General features: G+C 42.6%; 2 protein-coding genes across 3 annotated transcripts; one reads left to right on the plus strand and one right to left on the minus strand.

The window, feature by feature from the left end:
• Positions 1 to 251: 251 nt before the first annotated feature.
• On the minus strand, positions 252 to 3,913 carry LOC146990774 (keratin, type I cytoskeletal 18-like). Its single transcript, XM_085799131.1, has 8 exons — positions 3,536 to 3,913; positions 3,272 to 3,354; positions 2,958 to 3,114; positions 2,703 to 2,864; positions 2,494 to 2,619; positions 1,747 to 1,976; positions 1,482 to 1,516; positions 252 to 776 (listed from the first exon to the last, which is right to left on the minus strand). The coding sequence occupies exons 1-8, from the start codon at positions 3,911 to 3,913 to the stop codon at positions 400 to 402; spliced, it is 1,548 nt and encodes a 515-aa protein (XP_085655257.1). The 3' UTR covers positions 252 to 399.
• Positions 3,914 to 4,170: 257 nt separating this feature from the next.
• LOC146990775 (intermediate filament protein ON3-like) lies at positions 4,171 to 13,794 on the plus strand. Of its 2 annotated transcripts, XM_085799142.1 has the most exons (9): positions 4,171 to 4,447; positions 6,403 to 6,611; positions 6,700 to 6,760; positions 9,549 to 9,644; positions 9,748 to 9,912; positions 10,001 to 10,126; positions 11,960 to 12,180; positions 13,325 to 13,350; positions 13,477 to 13,794. In XM_085799142.1, the coding sequence occupies exons 1-9, from the start codon at positions 4,286 to 4,288 to the stop codon at positions 13,482 to 13,484; spliced, it is 1,074 nt and encodes a 357-aa protein (XP_085655268.1). In that variant the 5' UTR covers positions 4,171 to 4,285; the 3' UTR covers positions 13,485 to 13,794. The 2 variants fall into 2 exon arrangements, with proteins under 2 accessions (XP_085655268.1, XP_085655276.1); XM_085799150.1 differs by lacking the exon at positions 13,325 to 13,350 and having other exon boundaries at positions 13,525 to 13,793.
• The last annotated feature ends 312 nt before the right edge of the window (positions 13,795 to 14,106 follow it).

The following is a 14,106-nucleotide window of genomic DNA, read 5'->3' on the forward strand; positions in this document are numbered from 1 at the left end:
ATTTTCCCCTATTGTGTTCATATATAGGGACCCACCCAACCCTCCAGCATTGGCAGCATAAGATTATTAGTCAGTTGAACAAAAATTATAATTTAAAGTCATTTTTTAAGCAAGAATACCAAACACAAGATGGTTTGTTGTTGCTTTTCTGGTGTTACATGAAATGATTTTTACCGTTTTTCTGTATTTTAAGGACTGTCTATAGGAAATAAGTGTAAAAAAGCAAAGGACAAACACTGTATTGTGGTTTTCTGTTGAAAGCAAATGTATTTATTTAAGTCACATCTCAGAAAATACACTTGTACAACCTCATAGTAGCAGCAACAGCAGGACAAAGTTTAATATGCTAGATAGGCTGAAAGGACAGAGCAGGAAAAACAAAAAGCTTTTTTATTAAGATCAAGCTTTGGCAACTTCATCCTCATTCTTTGGCTTTTCAGCTTCTTTCTCCGAATCAGAGGAGGAAGACGAAGAAGAAGAAGAGGAGGAGGAGGAGGAGGAAGAAGAGGAAGAGGATGAGGATGAACCCTCAGTTTTAGTTTTAGTTTTAGCTTTGGATTTCTTTTTCTTCTCAGTGGGGGCGTTTGTTGGAGCTGCTGCTGCGTCGGCCCTGGCGACGTCTCCCACCGCCGCTTCGATGGGTTCCTCTGCTCCAGCGCTGACGTCCTCGGGGGGGACAGATTTATCAGAGGGGGGGCTTTCTTGCTTGACGGGGGCTTCTTCTTCCTCCACTTCCTGCTGCTGCTCGGGCGCCTTCTCCTCAGGCTTTAACAGCTCTGAAACAAGAAGTGGAATCAGATTCAGCGTGTCTTTCCTTTAATCTCCACGAGCTCCTTCTATCTAGAGAGTCAGATTTGTTTACAGGATTCTTATTTTGTGTGGTGTTGAAATCAGACGTGATGTGATAGCATGCATTTACAGGGTGCAGTGTGACAAACAACACTTGAGTGCACTTTAGTGATTGAATTTACTGTGAAGGAATAGTATAATATGCCTATAGCTTTCTTGCCAAGAGCTAAATGAGGTGCGGATAACCTCATTTGATTCCTGGCAACAAAAAAAAAAGGAAGTAAGAATAGGCATATTCATCTTAACTATTCCTTTGATCATAAGTGACGTGAGGGTTAAAGTTGAAGTTGAACTCTGCATGTGACTATGAGGTCTGCTGTTGATTCTGAAAGAAAGAAAGGTGCAATCCAGGTGGTTCCTGCATTTAATGCTCAGCTGTTATTTGGCAACCTTGTACCTTTCTTGCTCTTTCCAATCAACAGATGACCGAATAGGAAGAGAAGGGTCAAATACTGACAATTTGCTTTTTTTCCCCCTTTTCTTTCCTAGTGGAGAAGTGTCCAAATACACTACAAGACCAGACTTAAGCATCTCAGTCAGTGTTGATCCCAGTCTTCTCAAACATGCTGGAGTCATAAGTTTAAAGTGTTTTCTTTTTTTCCCCCTTTTCTTTAAATTCCAGCTAGACTTACCGTCGTGAAGCGCATCCTCTAAAGAAAACCCCGCGCTGTCAGGGAAGAAAAGGATAAGTATGCTAACATACCACATGCAAAACAGGTTCACTGTGCTTTCCTTCCTTTTGAATCCTTTAAAGAACGACATTTTCCAAAACGTCAAACTATAAAGTGACATTTAGTGTGACTTATGGACATTCTTTCTAAATAAAATAAATCCTAGAGGGATAATAAGACACTTTCTCCAGGAACAAGAAAGGAAATACGACAAAATCATCCTCACCTTTCAGGATCAGACGTCATTCCGTTGATCAGTTGCTGGTAGCTATTGATTTCCGACTCCAGCTTCATCTTCACGCACAGCAGGTTCTTGTTGGTCTCCACCTGGTTCTCCACCTGCGCCCTCACCTTCTCCAGCTCGGACGACAGGTCCCTTATTATCTGGTTGAGGGGGGCCAGTTGTTGGCCGTATTCAATTTCGGTGTTCTTCAGGGTCTCCTCCAGATTTCGGACCTGATAAAAAAAAAAAGAAGACCAGGGCGAAAAAGACCTTAGAAGAACTCATAGCAAATCACCAAAGCTTCTTAGGGGCCTTCTCCATAATATACATTGTCTTGTTATGCAAGAGCAAGTCCAGTAGTAGCAGGTCTCCAGTGTAATAACAGGGTATGGTCAGGAATGCTTGTGAAAAGATAAATAAGAGGTCGTCTTTGAGCATTCCTGACGTGAAGAAAGAAGGACATTTTGGGTGAAAATATGATCCTGTAAGCCTCAAGTGTGACCTCAGGGGTTCGAGGACCTTGCTGCAGGTCTGAACGGGGTCTGCTGTAAGTCAGGTGTCACTGAGTTATGCGAACTTGAAGGGTTCATGTGTCAAAACAAGGTATTTATTTCAAACCTTGTCTTGAGATGGGATCTCTATTGAAATCCATTATAATAACCCTCTATGTGTTTGTGTGGTTTGCAGCTGCAGATGATTTCACTTTGTTTGTATTGCGTCATCATGTGCTGTGTGGGCGAGAGTGGTTACCATGCTCTGCACACTCTGGATCTTGATTTCCAGCATTTGTTTCTGTTTGAGCAGATCCTTAAACTCCGTCTTTCCCGTCTGCAAGACCTCCACGTTCTGGGCCTCCACCACCTTGATGTTCTCGAACTGGAAAACAAGAAGAACCGATGTGTTGAGATGAACAGAGGAGAGGAAGGAGATGAGGAAAGAGAGAGAGAGACAAAACATACCTTGCTTTGATACCAGTCCTCGGTCTCCTTCAGGTTCTTCTTGGCCAGTTGGTCGTACTGGCGGCGGATCTTGTCAAGCATCTCGTCCAGGTTGGAGTTCTTGGAGTCGATCTCCACGATCACCTCAGACTCCTTGATCTTCTCACGCAGGACGTCCACCTCCTGCAAGAGCCACAGTTACAACGCTGCCTCCTCCAAACCTCACACAACACAACACAACAAACACAACAACCTGTCACATTTACGAGGTCTCACGTCTTTGTGTTCCTTCTTGAGGCGGGCCAGCTCGTCCTTCACCAGGTCGGTCTCTTTCTTGGTCTGCTCGCAGTTCTGCTTGGTGTCCTCGATTGTCTTCTTCAGGTCGTCCACGTCTTTTTCCAGTTCCTTGCGGGCTTTGGTCTCGTCATCCAGCCTGCAAACAGGAAGGAGGAACCCATCAATCAACCATCAACACAACCTCCACTTAAACTGTCATCCTAATTACTCTGAAGACCATATGCTTTTGTTGTGAAATTCTTATGTCTTATTTCCTGAGTCCAATTCCTCCCTTTTGTTTTTTTTAAACCCACTTGGTTTTGAAGTCCTCATTGGCCAGTTTAGTGTTGTCAATCTGGAGCAGCAGCTTGGCATTGTCCACGGTGATGTCTTTGATCTAAAGGAGAAAAAAATGAATATTCTAAGGTCAATTAAAGGACAAAATTTATATTTAGCTTTATTTTCTAAATGCATTTTTTATATTTCTTGGGCAAATGCATTAATTATAAAAGTCTCAAAGTTTTTATCATCGATATTTACATTACTAGACCTATAAAGAGAGGAATCTGGGGTCTCACCTTGTTCTTCAGGTCGTCCAGGGGTTTCTGAGTCTCATCCCAGTCCCGTCCCTCGGGCGCTTTCCTCTTCGCCAGAATCTCATCGATCTGCTTCTCCAGATCGTCGTTCTCCTGCTTCAGCTGCTTCACCCTGTCCAGGTAGCCGGACAGCCGATCGTTCAGACCCCGCAGGGTGTGCTTGTCATCAGCCGGGAGCGGAGCAGGAGCCGGGGTCGCCTGAGCCGGGGCAGCGGCCGGGGTCGCAGGAGCAGCGGGAGAGGAGTCCTTGTCCGGCTCGTTGCGCAGCACGTTACGCAGCCCCTCCAGGCTGGCCACGGACGCCCTGGAGCCCCTTCCCCCGGCTCCACCGAACATACTGGCAGCGGTGTTTGAAGGCATGGTAGCAGCTGGATGAGAGAGCTGAGTTTGGACACTGGAGAGTCACCTGATGGATGGATCAAGCCCAGGTGGGTTTTATACCAGGTTTTTACGCACGAATCCACCCCCCAGATGCCATTGGCTCCCGGTGCCAGGCACCACTCCTGGATAAACTAGTCTAAAGTCGAAATTCAGGTATTTCATGTTGACTCTTTTGTTTTTCTCCCTGTAATTTTGCACTTGCCCTGTCTTGATTGGTCGCCTGCAGAGCAGCAGAGAGGTGATGGGTGGTACTTGCCTACCTTAAAAGCGCTGATCCGGAGCGCTCAGGGTGTCATCCAGCATCCAACTGTCCAGCCTCTACACCTTTGTCGCTGTTTGGGAAGCTTCACCATGTCCAAACCAAGAGACTACAGCAGCCAGTCCTACTCCCCCAGCACCAATGGACCCACCAAGAGCCAGCCGACCAACACCAAGATCGACTCTTCGGGCAAATCCAGGGAGAAGGACGACATGGTGGGACTCAACGACAAGTTCGTCAGGTTGATTGACAAGGTTTGTAAATGACTTCACTCTTTCCTTTACTTCTACTATAAGCTACTACTAGTAATAATAATGACAATAGCAACTTTTTTTTTTTTTTTTTTTACAACAAGAAACAGCAAATTATTCAGTTAAAATAATTCAAAAATAAAAAGTAAAGATTATGAAAAGATTATGAAAAGTGAATTTAAAGATGAAGCGTTTTAGTTAGTTTAATAGGTTTAGGATTTAATTAAATTCTATTAATTCGACTGTTATTTATATAAAACGTTTTAAAAGCTGTAAAAACATAGCCATATAAATAATAGTTTTACTTATATAGCTCCATGAAAAGAGATAAAGGAAATATAAGCCTGCTCAGCTGGTCTGACCAGGTTAAGGCTGAGATGAACATAAAAACTGACTCACTGATGATGAGTGTTAATGATGAGTGTTAATCTGTGTGAAAGTTGTACTGTGCTGTTTTTATCTGTGTTGTTGTTGTTTTTTAGATGAAATGTCAAGTGATCTGCTGCAGCTCAATTTCCCTACGGGGACAAATAAATTACTACTACTACTACTACTAGAAGGGAAAAGTCCTGATTTTCTATCTAGGTGGGCTATGATAAGAAGAAGTTATTATTTGATAAAAACTAATTCAATATATTTTATTTTATTTTTTATTTTTTTGAATAATGTTTTTATTATGGTTTTTCCATAAACATACAAATTGAACACATTACAAACAAACAAATACAAACAGTGGCCACAGAAATCAAGACACAGGAGCGTTCAGTCCATTTCAATTGACAGTGATGCAACAGCTGACCATTTTTAGAGAAATAAGTTGAAAAAGGATACAAATTTTCATAAATCAAAAGATTTGAAATCTTTCACAAAATTTCACAACACAAAATATGAGCAATAAATAAATGACAATTGATCACCAAGCAAGTGGAAATCTAGCCTCACGGCCCAAAGAGCGCTGCGGTCGACCATTCCCTTTAAAACAATATTTGTAAGGCTTTTACCAGCATATTTAAAGAAGGGTGTCCAGGTCTGGAAGAAGACTGGCGTTTTACATTTGAATCTGTATGTCGGATATTCCATTGGTATTAACTCAAAAATCAGTTTATGCCATCCTATAATTGTAGGAGTTGCATTATCAATCCATTTAAGGAGTAGCCTATATTTTTTCGGGCAGCAAATGTAAGAATATTAAACAGCCTTCTTTGATCAGATCCTTTGATATGAGGGCTGGCTAAGCCAAGGAGCAGAGCCGGAGGGTCAGGGTCAAGATGGACATCAAAAATCAAATTGAGTTTGTCAGTAATTTTATGCAGTATCCTAAACTGGGTCTCTCTAGTTCGATTACAAATAGAGATCTCTTTCGCCCGTTGCCACATTTCAATATATTTTATTTTATTTTTTAAGTTGTGGTGCTGGGTCATTGTTTATTAATTTCTTCAATCACTTAATGAACCAGTGCAAAACCCATGGCCAGTCATAGAAGCTATATTTATATAGGCTATTATAAAGCTTATTTATTTTATTTGTGAATATTCAAGTTCAAAGTAAAAAGAAAAGGTAAGGTGTGTCAAACCCGTTCCTGTTTGTTGTGAATAATTCTGTAACCTGCAGGCTATGAAGTTTTTGAGTCAACTTCACTTTGAAGATGCTGGAGAGCAGGTGGAGCACCCTCTAGTGGGAAATAAGAGAAGTGAGGGGTCATCGCTCACCTTGAGGACATGACTGCTTTTCCACATAACAAACAGGATTGTACACTATATATTTAATGTACAGACTGGAAACATGAGCAAACATGTACAGCGAGTGTACAAAAACATCCTCACCTGTCATTATCTTGATGAATCACGTAATAACACACTGTGTAACTTGGCATCAAAAGCATTCCTCACATCTACTGCTGTTTTATTTTCCATTCCCCCCCCTATACATTCTTCTTCCTCCGTCTGTCTCCGTCTCAGGTGAAACACCTGGAGGACGAGAACAAAAAGCTGGACACCAAGCTGAAGATCCTGAAGGAGCAGGAGGACTACGAGGGAAACATCGACAACATCGTGAAGCAGCTGAAGAACGAGCTGGAGGAGCAGATCGAGAACCTGCTCCGAGACCAGGACAAGCTGCGGGCCGAGCTGGACAAGAACCTGGAGGAGGTGGACGACACCAAGAAGAAGTCAGCAGCAGCTTCACTCTGAAGACACTACACATTGACTAGAATTGGCAAAATTAATCTTTGACACTTTATCTTCAACTGGTCTCAGGTACGAGGAGGAGTTCCAGAAGAAATCCGACCTGGAGAATGACTTTGTCGTCACCAAGAAGGTACAGAGAGCCAGGGCCATTGTATAGGGGAGAAAGGTGATGATAATTCTAGGGGCCCAGCGCCCAGTGGGGCCCATAAAAAACCCCAGTAGTCTAATCTTTGTATGACTGATTTATTCTGGGTAAGACCCTGACTTAAGGGCGCTTTCACACCTAATAGTCCGGACCAAGGTCCGGACTTAATTTTTTTTTTTTTGTTACATTGTTTCCATATAGTCCAGTAAAGTTCGCTTTCACACTGCTATTATGCCAGCGGACTAAAGGATCTACCGACGTCATGACGGATGAGCGTGCGTCTGACGTTAGCGCATAGAAAGTGCTCTGAAAAAAATAAAATAAAAATATGTGTAAAAAAAAAAAGAAAAAATATAGCCTACTGCTGGAAAGCACGCTGTGGTTTGTAATCGCGGTGCAGAAGAGTGAGTTTAGCTGATGAAAGGAGAGAAAAAAAGAGGATTGTGCCGCGGCGAAATGCTCTCATTGATCAGAGTGGCAGCGATCAGCGATCAGCTGTTTTGTGTAGTGGAGGGGAACACACACACGCTATGCGCACACACGCGCGATCCTCCTGTCAGATGCGGCTGCATCTCTCCAGGTCACTTGTGTGTGAGTGTGAGAGAAATAAAAGCTCTGACTTGCTGGGGCAGACGTTGTTTGGTGTCACCCGCTGATCCGTCTTTTTCAGACAGGTCATTATATAAAAAAATAGGCTTGCATGTATCGTTTGGGGATTTATATTAAACACTCTACTGTTTAATTCCGTGTAAACGTTTACAAGTGTAGCCTACACTGACACACCCATCCTTCTGACCAAATCTGGATATAATATGATCTCCTCCTCTCCCCAAGTATTGCCGTCCGTTGCCGCGGCTCCTCTTTCCATTTTTTCTGTTTATTTACTTTTTTCGGCACGAGCGCATCTGACGTTATTTCCTGTATTTGGTCTGATAGTTCGGACCTTCCAAAAAAATGCTTTCACACTACGCAGCAGCGGACCTTGGTCCAGGATAGTCCGGACCGAGACTACCTCCTGAGGCTGGACCAAAGACTCGGTCTTTAGTCCGGACCGTGGTCCGGGGGAGCTTTCACACCTGTCAATTTGATCCGAACTATCTGGAAAGTCCGAAAGTCCGGACCAAACGAGGTAGGTGTGAAAGCCCCCTAATACTCATAGTACACTGTAAAAACTCAACATCTTTCCAAGAATATTTGTCTTATTTCTTGTCCAAATGTCTCATTTCTAGTCAAAACTAATCTCTTTCCACTTAAAATAAGACTCATCACCTAAAAATTAACTTGTTTTTAGATCATTTTCACTTAAATTCACAATAAATAGAAAAATCTGCCAGTGAAAGTAAGTTGTTTGTGCTTGTAATAAGGAAGAAAAGCTTGCTCCACTATCAGATTGTTTCTACTTATTCCAAGTGAAAATCTGCTTGAAAGAAGTAAAAAGTGTCTAAAAACAAGCTACTTTTAATATGATGTGCCTTATTTTAAGTAGAATGAGATTTGTTTTGACTAGAAATTACATTTTGACTAGAAATAAGACAAATATTCTTGCTAAGATACTTGAGTTTTTGCAGTGTAATGCTGCATTAGCATCAAAACAAAGAAGGCTAAATAAAAAACGTTAATACATACATAGTCTAAGAAAAAAAAAGGAAAAGTTAGGGGGACGGGCCCACTTTAGTATTCTTTAAGGGGGCCCAGAATTCCTAGCAACGGCCCTGCAGAGAGCTTCCATTTCTGCTTATCCATCCAACCTATTCGGGACATTAAAGGTTCCTTTAGCCTATATATATATACACATATATGTTTTTATTTCCAATAAATTAAAGCAGATATCATCGGCACGGCCGTTTCGGCTAATGCTGTGTTCAAGGCAGGCTTTTGAAACCGTAAGTTACAGCTTCAAGTCACAACTACGACTTGGTAGCGTTCCAGGTAACCCGTAGCTCGTGTTTTTACCGTCCTGTTGTCTGTGAAAGTCACTATAACGGCCACTCGTAACTTCCGACCCGTGAACTCGTACCAGATGGAACTGGTATGACTTCACAGGAAGGAAAAACACAAAGTACGAGTTTCCTTGAACGCACCATGAGTTAGCAGCCCCCGCCCTTGTCAGGCATCAATTGGTCCTCGTGCTACGTCACCACATTCACGCGCATCCCTTGGCTGCACACACAGCCCTTCATGCCGTTCTCTCCCCTCATTGGATAACACTTGTATCCCACAAGGAAAATTTTCTCCTCGGGTTACAGCAGAGCAGAGTGACGGAGAGACTCGTGTTTAGGCTGAAATACTTCATGTAAGTGATTGCTGACGGAAAATAGGACTATTTAGGACTTATATTAACAAAAACATTCCACTGATATCTGCTTTAACAAAAAGGATACAACAACAAAAATATCCATCCTGAAACAATATCGATGATAGGGTGACTCGTACAGTTTCTTTCTTTCCTCTTTTTTTGTTGAACCCATAATATATATATATATATAAGACAAACAAGGAAACAAAATACAAACAAAACAAACAAACACAAAATCTAAATCAATAAAAAATAAGTGGAAAAGCAGCAATCTGTCTTCACTGACATTAGTGGATATTTATTTGCACATATATGTGCTTACCTGCACAAACATACACATAAGCGTGCTCGCTACACATATGTACATCCACATAGTCAAACATATGCATAGATTTTACAGAGATACATATATTTAATCCAACCTATTCGGGACATTAAAGGTTCCTTATGTTTATCTGATGTATTTGTGCTTAACAGGATGTGGATGAAGGTCACTTGGAGGCCGTGAACTTGGCTCTTGAGCTGGAGGACGAGATGGGAAAGCTGGACTTCCTCAGGGTTGGCTTTGATGAGGTAACGGCGCTTCCTCTTTACCTTCTTCTCATCATTGCTTCCGCTTTTGTTTGAAACCAAAAACACATCAGCTTCTTCATCAGCTCGTGTCTGCCCCCTGCAGGAGATCAAGGAGCTGGAGTCCCAGGTCCAGAACAGGACGGTGATCATACCTGACAACGGCAAACGCACCCTGGACATGGACGGGATCATCCAGGGTGTGAAGAACCAGTACGCCAACATGGCCGCCCGCAGCAGGGAGGAGGCTGAGCAGTGGAACCAGAAGAAGGTGAGAAGGATTACACCACATCTTCACAAAGTGGAATAGATCTTTACTTTTTGTTTTTAACACTTTTAGCACGTCTTCTCCCACTTAGATGGACGCCTTGGTCTTAAACGCAGGACAGCGTGAGCAGGAAGTGCGCGATTTGAAGAGGGACATGTCAGACCTGCTGCGCCTCATCCAGAGGCTGACCGGAGACCTGGATGCTCTCCACAGGAAGGTACAGTAGGGATCACACAAGTACATTCTACAAACCTGGAAAGCCAAGGTTGCTTAAAGGGATAGTAGCATTTTTTTTAAAAGTGGGGTTGTATTATCTACAAATAGCCCCTAAGTACTTTAATTGCAGTAGAAGACTCTCTACACTCCTCCCGTTAGCAACGCCAGCCCATAGCCCTGCCCAGAGATTTACAACATACAGTGTTGTGAACAGACCCAAAGAAACGGCCTACTTTCGCAGCCTAAAAGAGGTTTTACCTGAAAAAAAATACACAGTTCCATTGTTCGCTATAATATAATTTTTTCCAGCCCCTCAAAGTGCAGGAAAAACGCAGTTTTTATTTGGACCTAACCAGTGGCGGCTGGTGGTCAAATTAGTTGGGTGGGCTAATAAATAAATTATACCCATTAAATGGTTAACACAGCTAAAAGTTAGGGTTATCCCATCTCACAAAAGTATAGCAACTAACTAGGCCTACACACTGCATTAAGTAAGGGTCTAGTCCAAAAAAAAAAAACTTCACCTGGTTATCTCACACATACACACCACAGTCTATGATACACACACAGTCTCTCTCTCTCTCTCTCTCCCTCTCTCACGCACGCACGCACGCACGTTCACGGGTCGGAAGTTACGAGTGGCCGTTATAGGGAACTTTCACAGACAACAGGACGGTAAAAACACGAGCTACGGGTTACCTGGAACGCTACCAAGTCGTAGTTGTGACTTGAAGCTGTAACTTACGGTTTCAAAAGCCTGCCTTGAACACAGCATTAGCCGAAACGGCCGTGCCGCTGTTATCTGCTTTAAGTCTGGTGCTCCCGGTGAGTTTAGAAACTAGATTCTCCACTTCGTTCATGTTAGCAAAGACAGTTTAGAGCAGCAAAGTAGGCTAATGCTACCTGTGATGCTAGCGCCTAGCGCCGCTGTTTTGTCTTCTCCCTCCCACAACACCACATATTTTCCTCCGTTCCTGTCATTGGTCTGAAAACAGCGGTGTTGGGCTAAATGAAATTAGCCCCAATGACAAGTGAACCAAGGGGGCGGGACATGACGCCTGTCAATCACTGACCCTGCGTCAGCCCGCTGCTGATTGGTCAGAACCGCTCGGCCTGTGGGCTGAATGAAATTAGCCCCAACAGTCGGTCGAGGGCGGGACATGGCACCTGTCAATCATCCACAGTCGGAAAATGAATGAGAGCAGACTCGGTGAGCTCGGGCTGATTAAAATTAGCCCATTTAGAGATATCCTGTGTTTTTCTTGAAACTATTTAATATTGTTGCCAGTTCCGATTTTACTAAGACTTAGAACAATCTTTTGTATGTTATTTAGAGAATATAATATAGGCTATATATAATATTTTTTCCTCATCTTTTGTTATGTAATGCAGGGAGGGCTTAGCCCCACTAGCCCATTGATACCAGCCGTCACTGGACCTAACCAACTCACGTATTCCTCCGCCCAGGGTTAGCGCCCGCCGATCAGCAGTTGGTTAGGTCCAAATAAAAACTGCGTTTTTCCTGCACTTTGAGGGGCTGGAAGAAATTATATTATAGCGAACAATGGAACTGTGTATTTTTTTTTCAGATGAAACCTCTTTTAGGCCGTGAAAATAGTCAGTTTCTTTGGGTCCATTCACAACACTGTATGTTGTAATTCTCTGGGCAGGGTTATGGGCTGGCGTTGCTAACGGGAGGAGTGCAGAGAGTCTTCTACTGCAATTAAAGTACTTAGGGGCTATTTGTAGATCATACAACCCCACTTTAAAAAAATGCTACTATCCCTTTAACTCCTCCTCTTTTTCTTCTTCTTCTTCCTCTTCTCTTGTGCAGGAAGAGTCCCTGAAGAAGGAGATCAGCGACGTCAGGACGGACGGCGACGAGAAGCTGGTGAAGGCCCGGGAGAACATCGTCAAGCTGGAGGAGGCCTTGAAGCGGGCCAAGCAGGACTTGGCCGGGCAGATCCGCGAGCACCAAGAGCTGATGAACCTGAAGCTGGCCCTGGACATCGAGATCGCCACCTACCGCAAGCTGCTGGAGGGCGAGGAGGAGAGGTACCTGAACACATCACCATCCATATTCCAGTCATTTTATGAGAAAAGGTTAAACAAATTGCAACAGAAGCAAACTCATCTGATTTTGTATCCTCAACATGTCCTGAGTGAGGGAAAAAAACCCAGAGGAATCCCATTAGGGGAAAGTTTCGAAAAACACCCAAACATATCCCATTTGTACGCATATAAAAAAAAGAATTCACGTGAATAGGGTAACATTTTTAACCTTTAGATATCTCCATGAAAATTACTGAGTTGATTACTTACATTAAGACAAACAAAAAATGTATTACAAGTTTTTTGAAATTCTTTGTTAACATGAGCAAATTTGCATACATTTGCATAAATTCCACGTTTTGACGGTCCCTATATATATGAAGTTGCTTTTTTAACTGTAATATCATATTACAGTTAAAAAAATGTCTTATTCAATCTTGTTAACATATTATATGTTAACAAGATTGAACAAGACATTTTCACCTGTTCTACTCAATGTGTAGATCAGGTGTTGTATGTATGCAATTTAGCCATACGTAATTGGATTATGCACTGTTGGCTCATGTCATACCTGCTCTACTAAGGATGTGGCTGTCTTGAAAAATTGCAGTCATCTTGAAATTTAAAGTGGTCAACTTGTCGGTTGACCGATGGAGTCAACTCATTCCAATTTTCATGCCGGTACCACCACAGCAACTTCATATATACGTGTGCCGTCAAAACGGTGGGATTTATGCAAATCTATGCAAATTTACTCGTGTTAACAAAGAATTTCAAAAAACTTGTAATACATTTTTTGTTTGTCTTAATATAAGTAATCAACTCAGTAATTTTCATGGAGATATCTAAAGGTTAAAAACTTTACCCTATACAGGTGAAAACATTTTTTTATATGCGTATAAATGGGATATGTTTGGGTGTTTTTCGAAACTTTCCCCTAATGGGATTCTTCTGGGCTTTTTTTCCCTCACTCAGGACATGCTAAGGATACAAAATCAGTTGAGTTTGCTTCTGTTGCAATTTGTTTAACGTTGACCCCTTTTTTTGGCCTAAAATTACTGGACTAATAAGCGTGTATTTGTATTTGCCGACTCACTTGCATTGATTGCATGCACTAACATCTGTCTCTGCTCCCATCTCTGTGAAGGATGTACGACCTCATGCGCCAAGGAGGTGAGAACGAACGACCTCTGTTATTGCTTCTGAAATCAGCAGACATGAACTCAATCAGAACCTGCATCCACTTCATTCTCATGACTGATTCATGTTTTCTTTCCCACTAAACTCTTTTCTGCTCAGATTTCTAAAAAAACAAACCAACCAATCCAAGTCCTTACTTGCACGCAGACGTTCACCTGCAGCCTAAGCAGCAGCAGCAGCGGCTGGAGAAGTCACCGGACCCGGAAACCAGAGTCATCACAGCACCCAGCACTGACCCAGAAGACAGCGTTACCCAGCAGGCCTCCAAGAAACGCCTGCTGATCCGGGTGGAAGTGGAGGCGGGCAAAGTGGTGTCCGAAAACTCCTTTTACACTGACTGAGCTGCTTCACCGCTCTGGCTGCAGCAAAGACACAAACAACATCCACAAAATGTGAATTCAAACACTTTTCAAATAAGTTGCGTTAAATGCAGCAATGAGTTGTTTTTTTATGTGCTTCCTGGCAGTGCGTGCTGGAACAGTAGCTTCTTGGCAGGTTGAACGCTTTTCGGAGAATTTGTGCTTGGAAGTTGGAGAGGATTTGTTTATGCGGAGCAGTGTTTTCAAAGGGGGGTTTCTTATCTTGTGGTGTTCTCGGTTGTTTCCCAGCTTTCTTTGCAGCTGATTCTCTCCGATCTTTGAGAAAATTTATGTTTCTTAATGAATGATGATCTGTTGTTCCACATCTTGTTCCTATCAGGACAGAAATACATAAAAGATAATGTTTCGA

Source organism: Trachurus japonicus, chromosome 2 (assembly GCF_045865225.1).
Source record: "Trachurus japonicus isolate A0001 chromosome 2, Traja_1.0".
NCBI lineage: Eukaryota > Metazoa > Chordata > Actinopteri > Carangiformes > Carangidae > Trachurus > Trachurus japonicus.

What these genes read in the sequence shown, in the direction of transcription:
- LOC146990774 (XM_085799131.1), bottom strand. Translation starts at nt 3,913, where the DNA reads ATGCCTTCAAACACCGCTGCCAGTATGTTCGGTGGAGCCGGGGGAAGG. An exon ending in AGGACTGGTATCAAAGCAAG is followed by an intron (nt 2,620 to 2,702) that starts GTATGTTTTGTC and finishes CTTGTTTTCCAG; the next exon opens with TTCGAGAACATCAAGGTGGT. An exon ending in TCCAGAGTGTGCAGAGCATG is followed by an intron (nt 1,977 to 2,493) that starts GTAACCACTCTC and finishes TTTTTTTATCAG; the next exon opens with GTCCGAAATCTGGAGGAGAC.
- LOC146990775 (XM_085799142.1), top strand. Translation starts at nt 4,286, where the DNA reads ATGTCCAAACCAAGAGACTACAGCAGCCAGTCCTACTCCCCCAGCACC. An exon ending in TCGTCAGGTTGATTGACAAG is followed by an intron (nt 4,448 to 6,402) that starts GTTTGTAAATGA and finishes TCTCCGTCTCAG; the next exon opens with GTGAAACACCTGGAGGACGA. An exon ending in AGCAGTGGAACCAGAAGAAG is followed by an intron (nt 9,913 to 10,000) that starts GTGAGAAGGATT and finishes TCTCCCACTTAG; the next exon opens with ATGGACGCCTTGGTCTTAAA.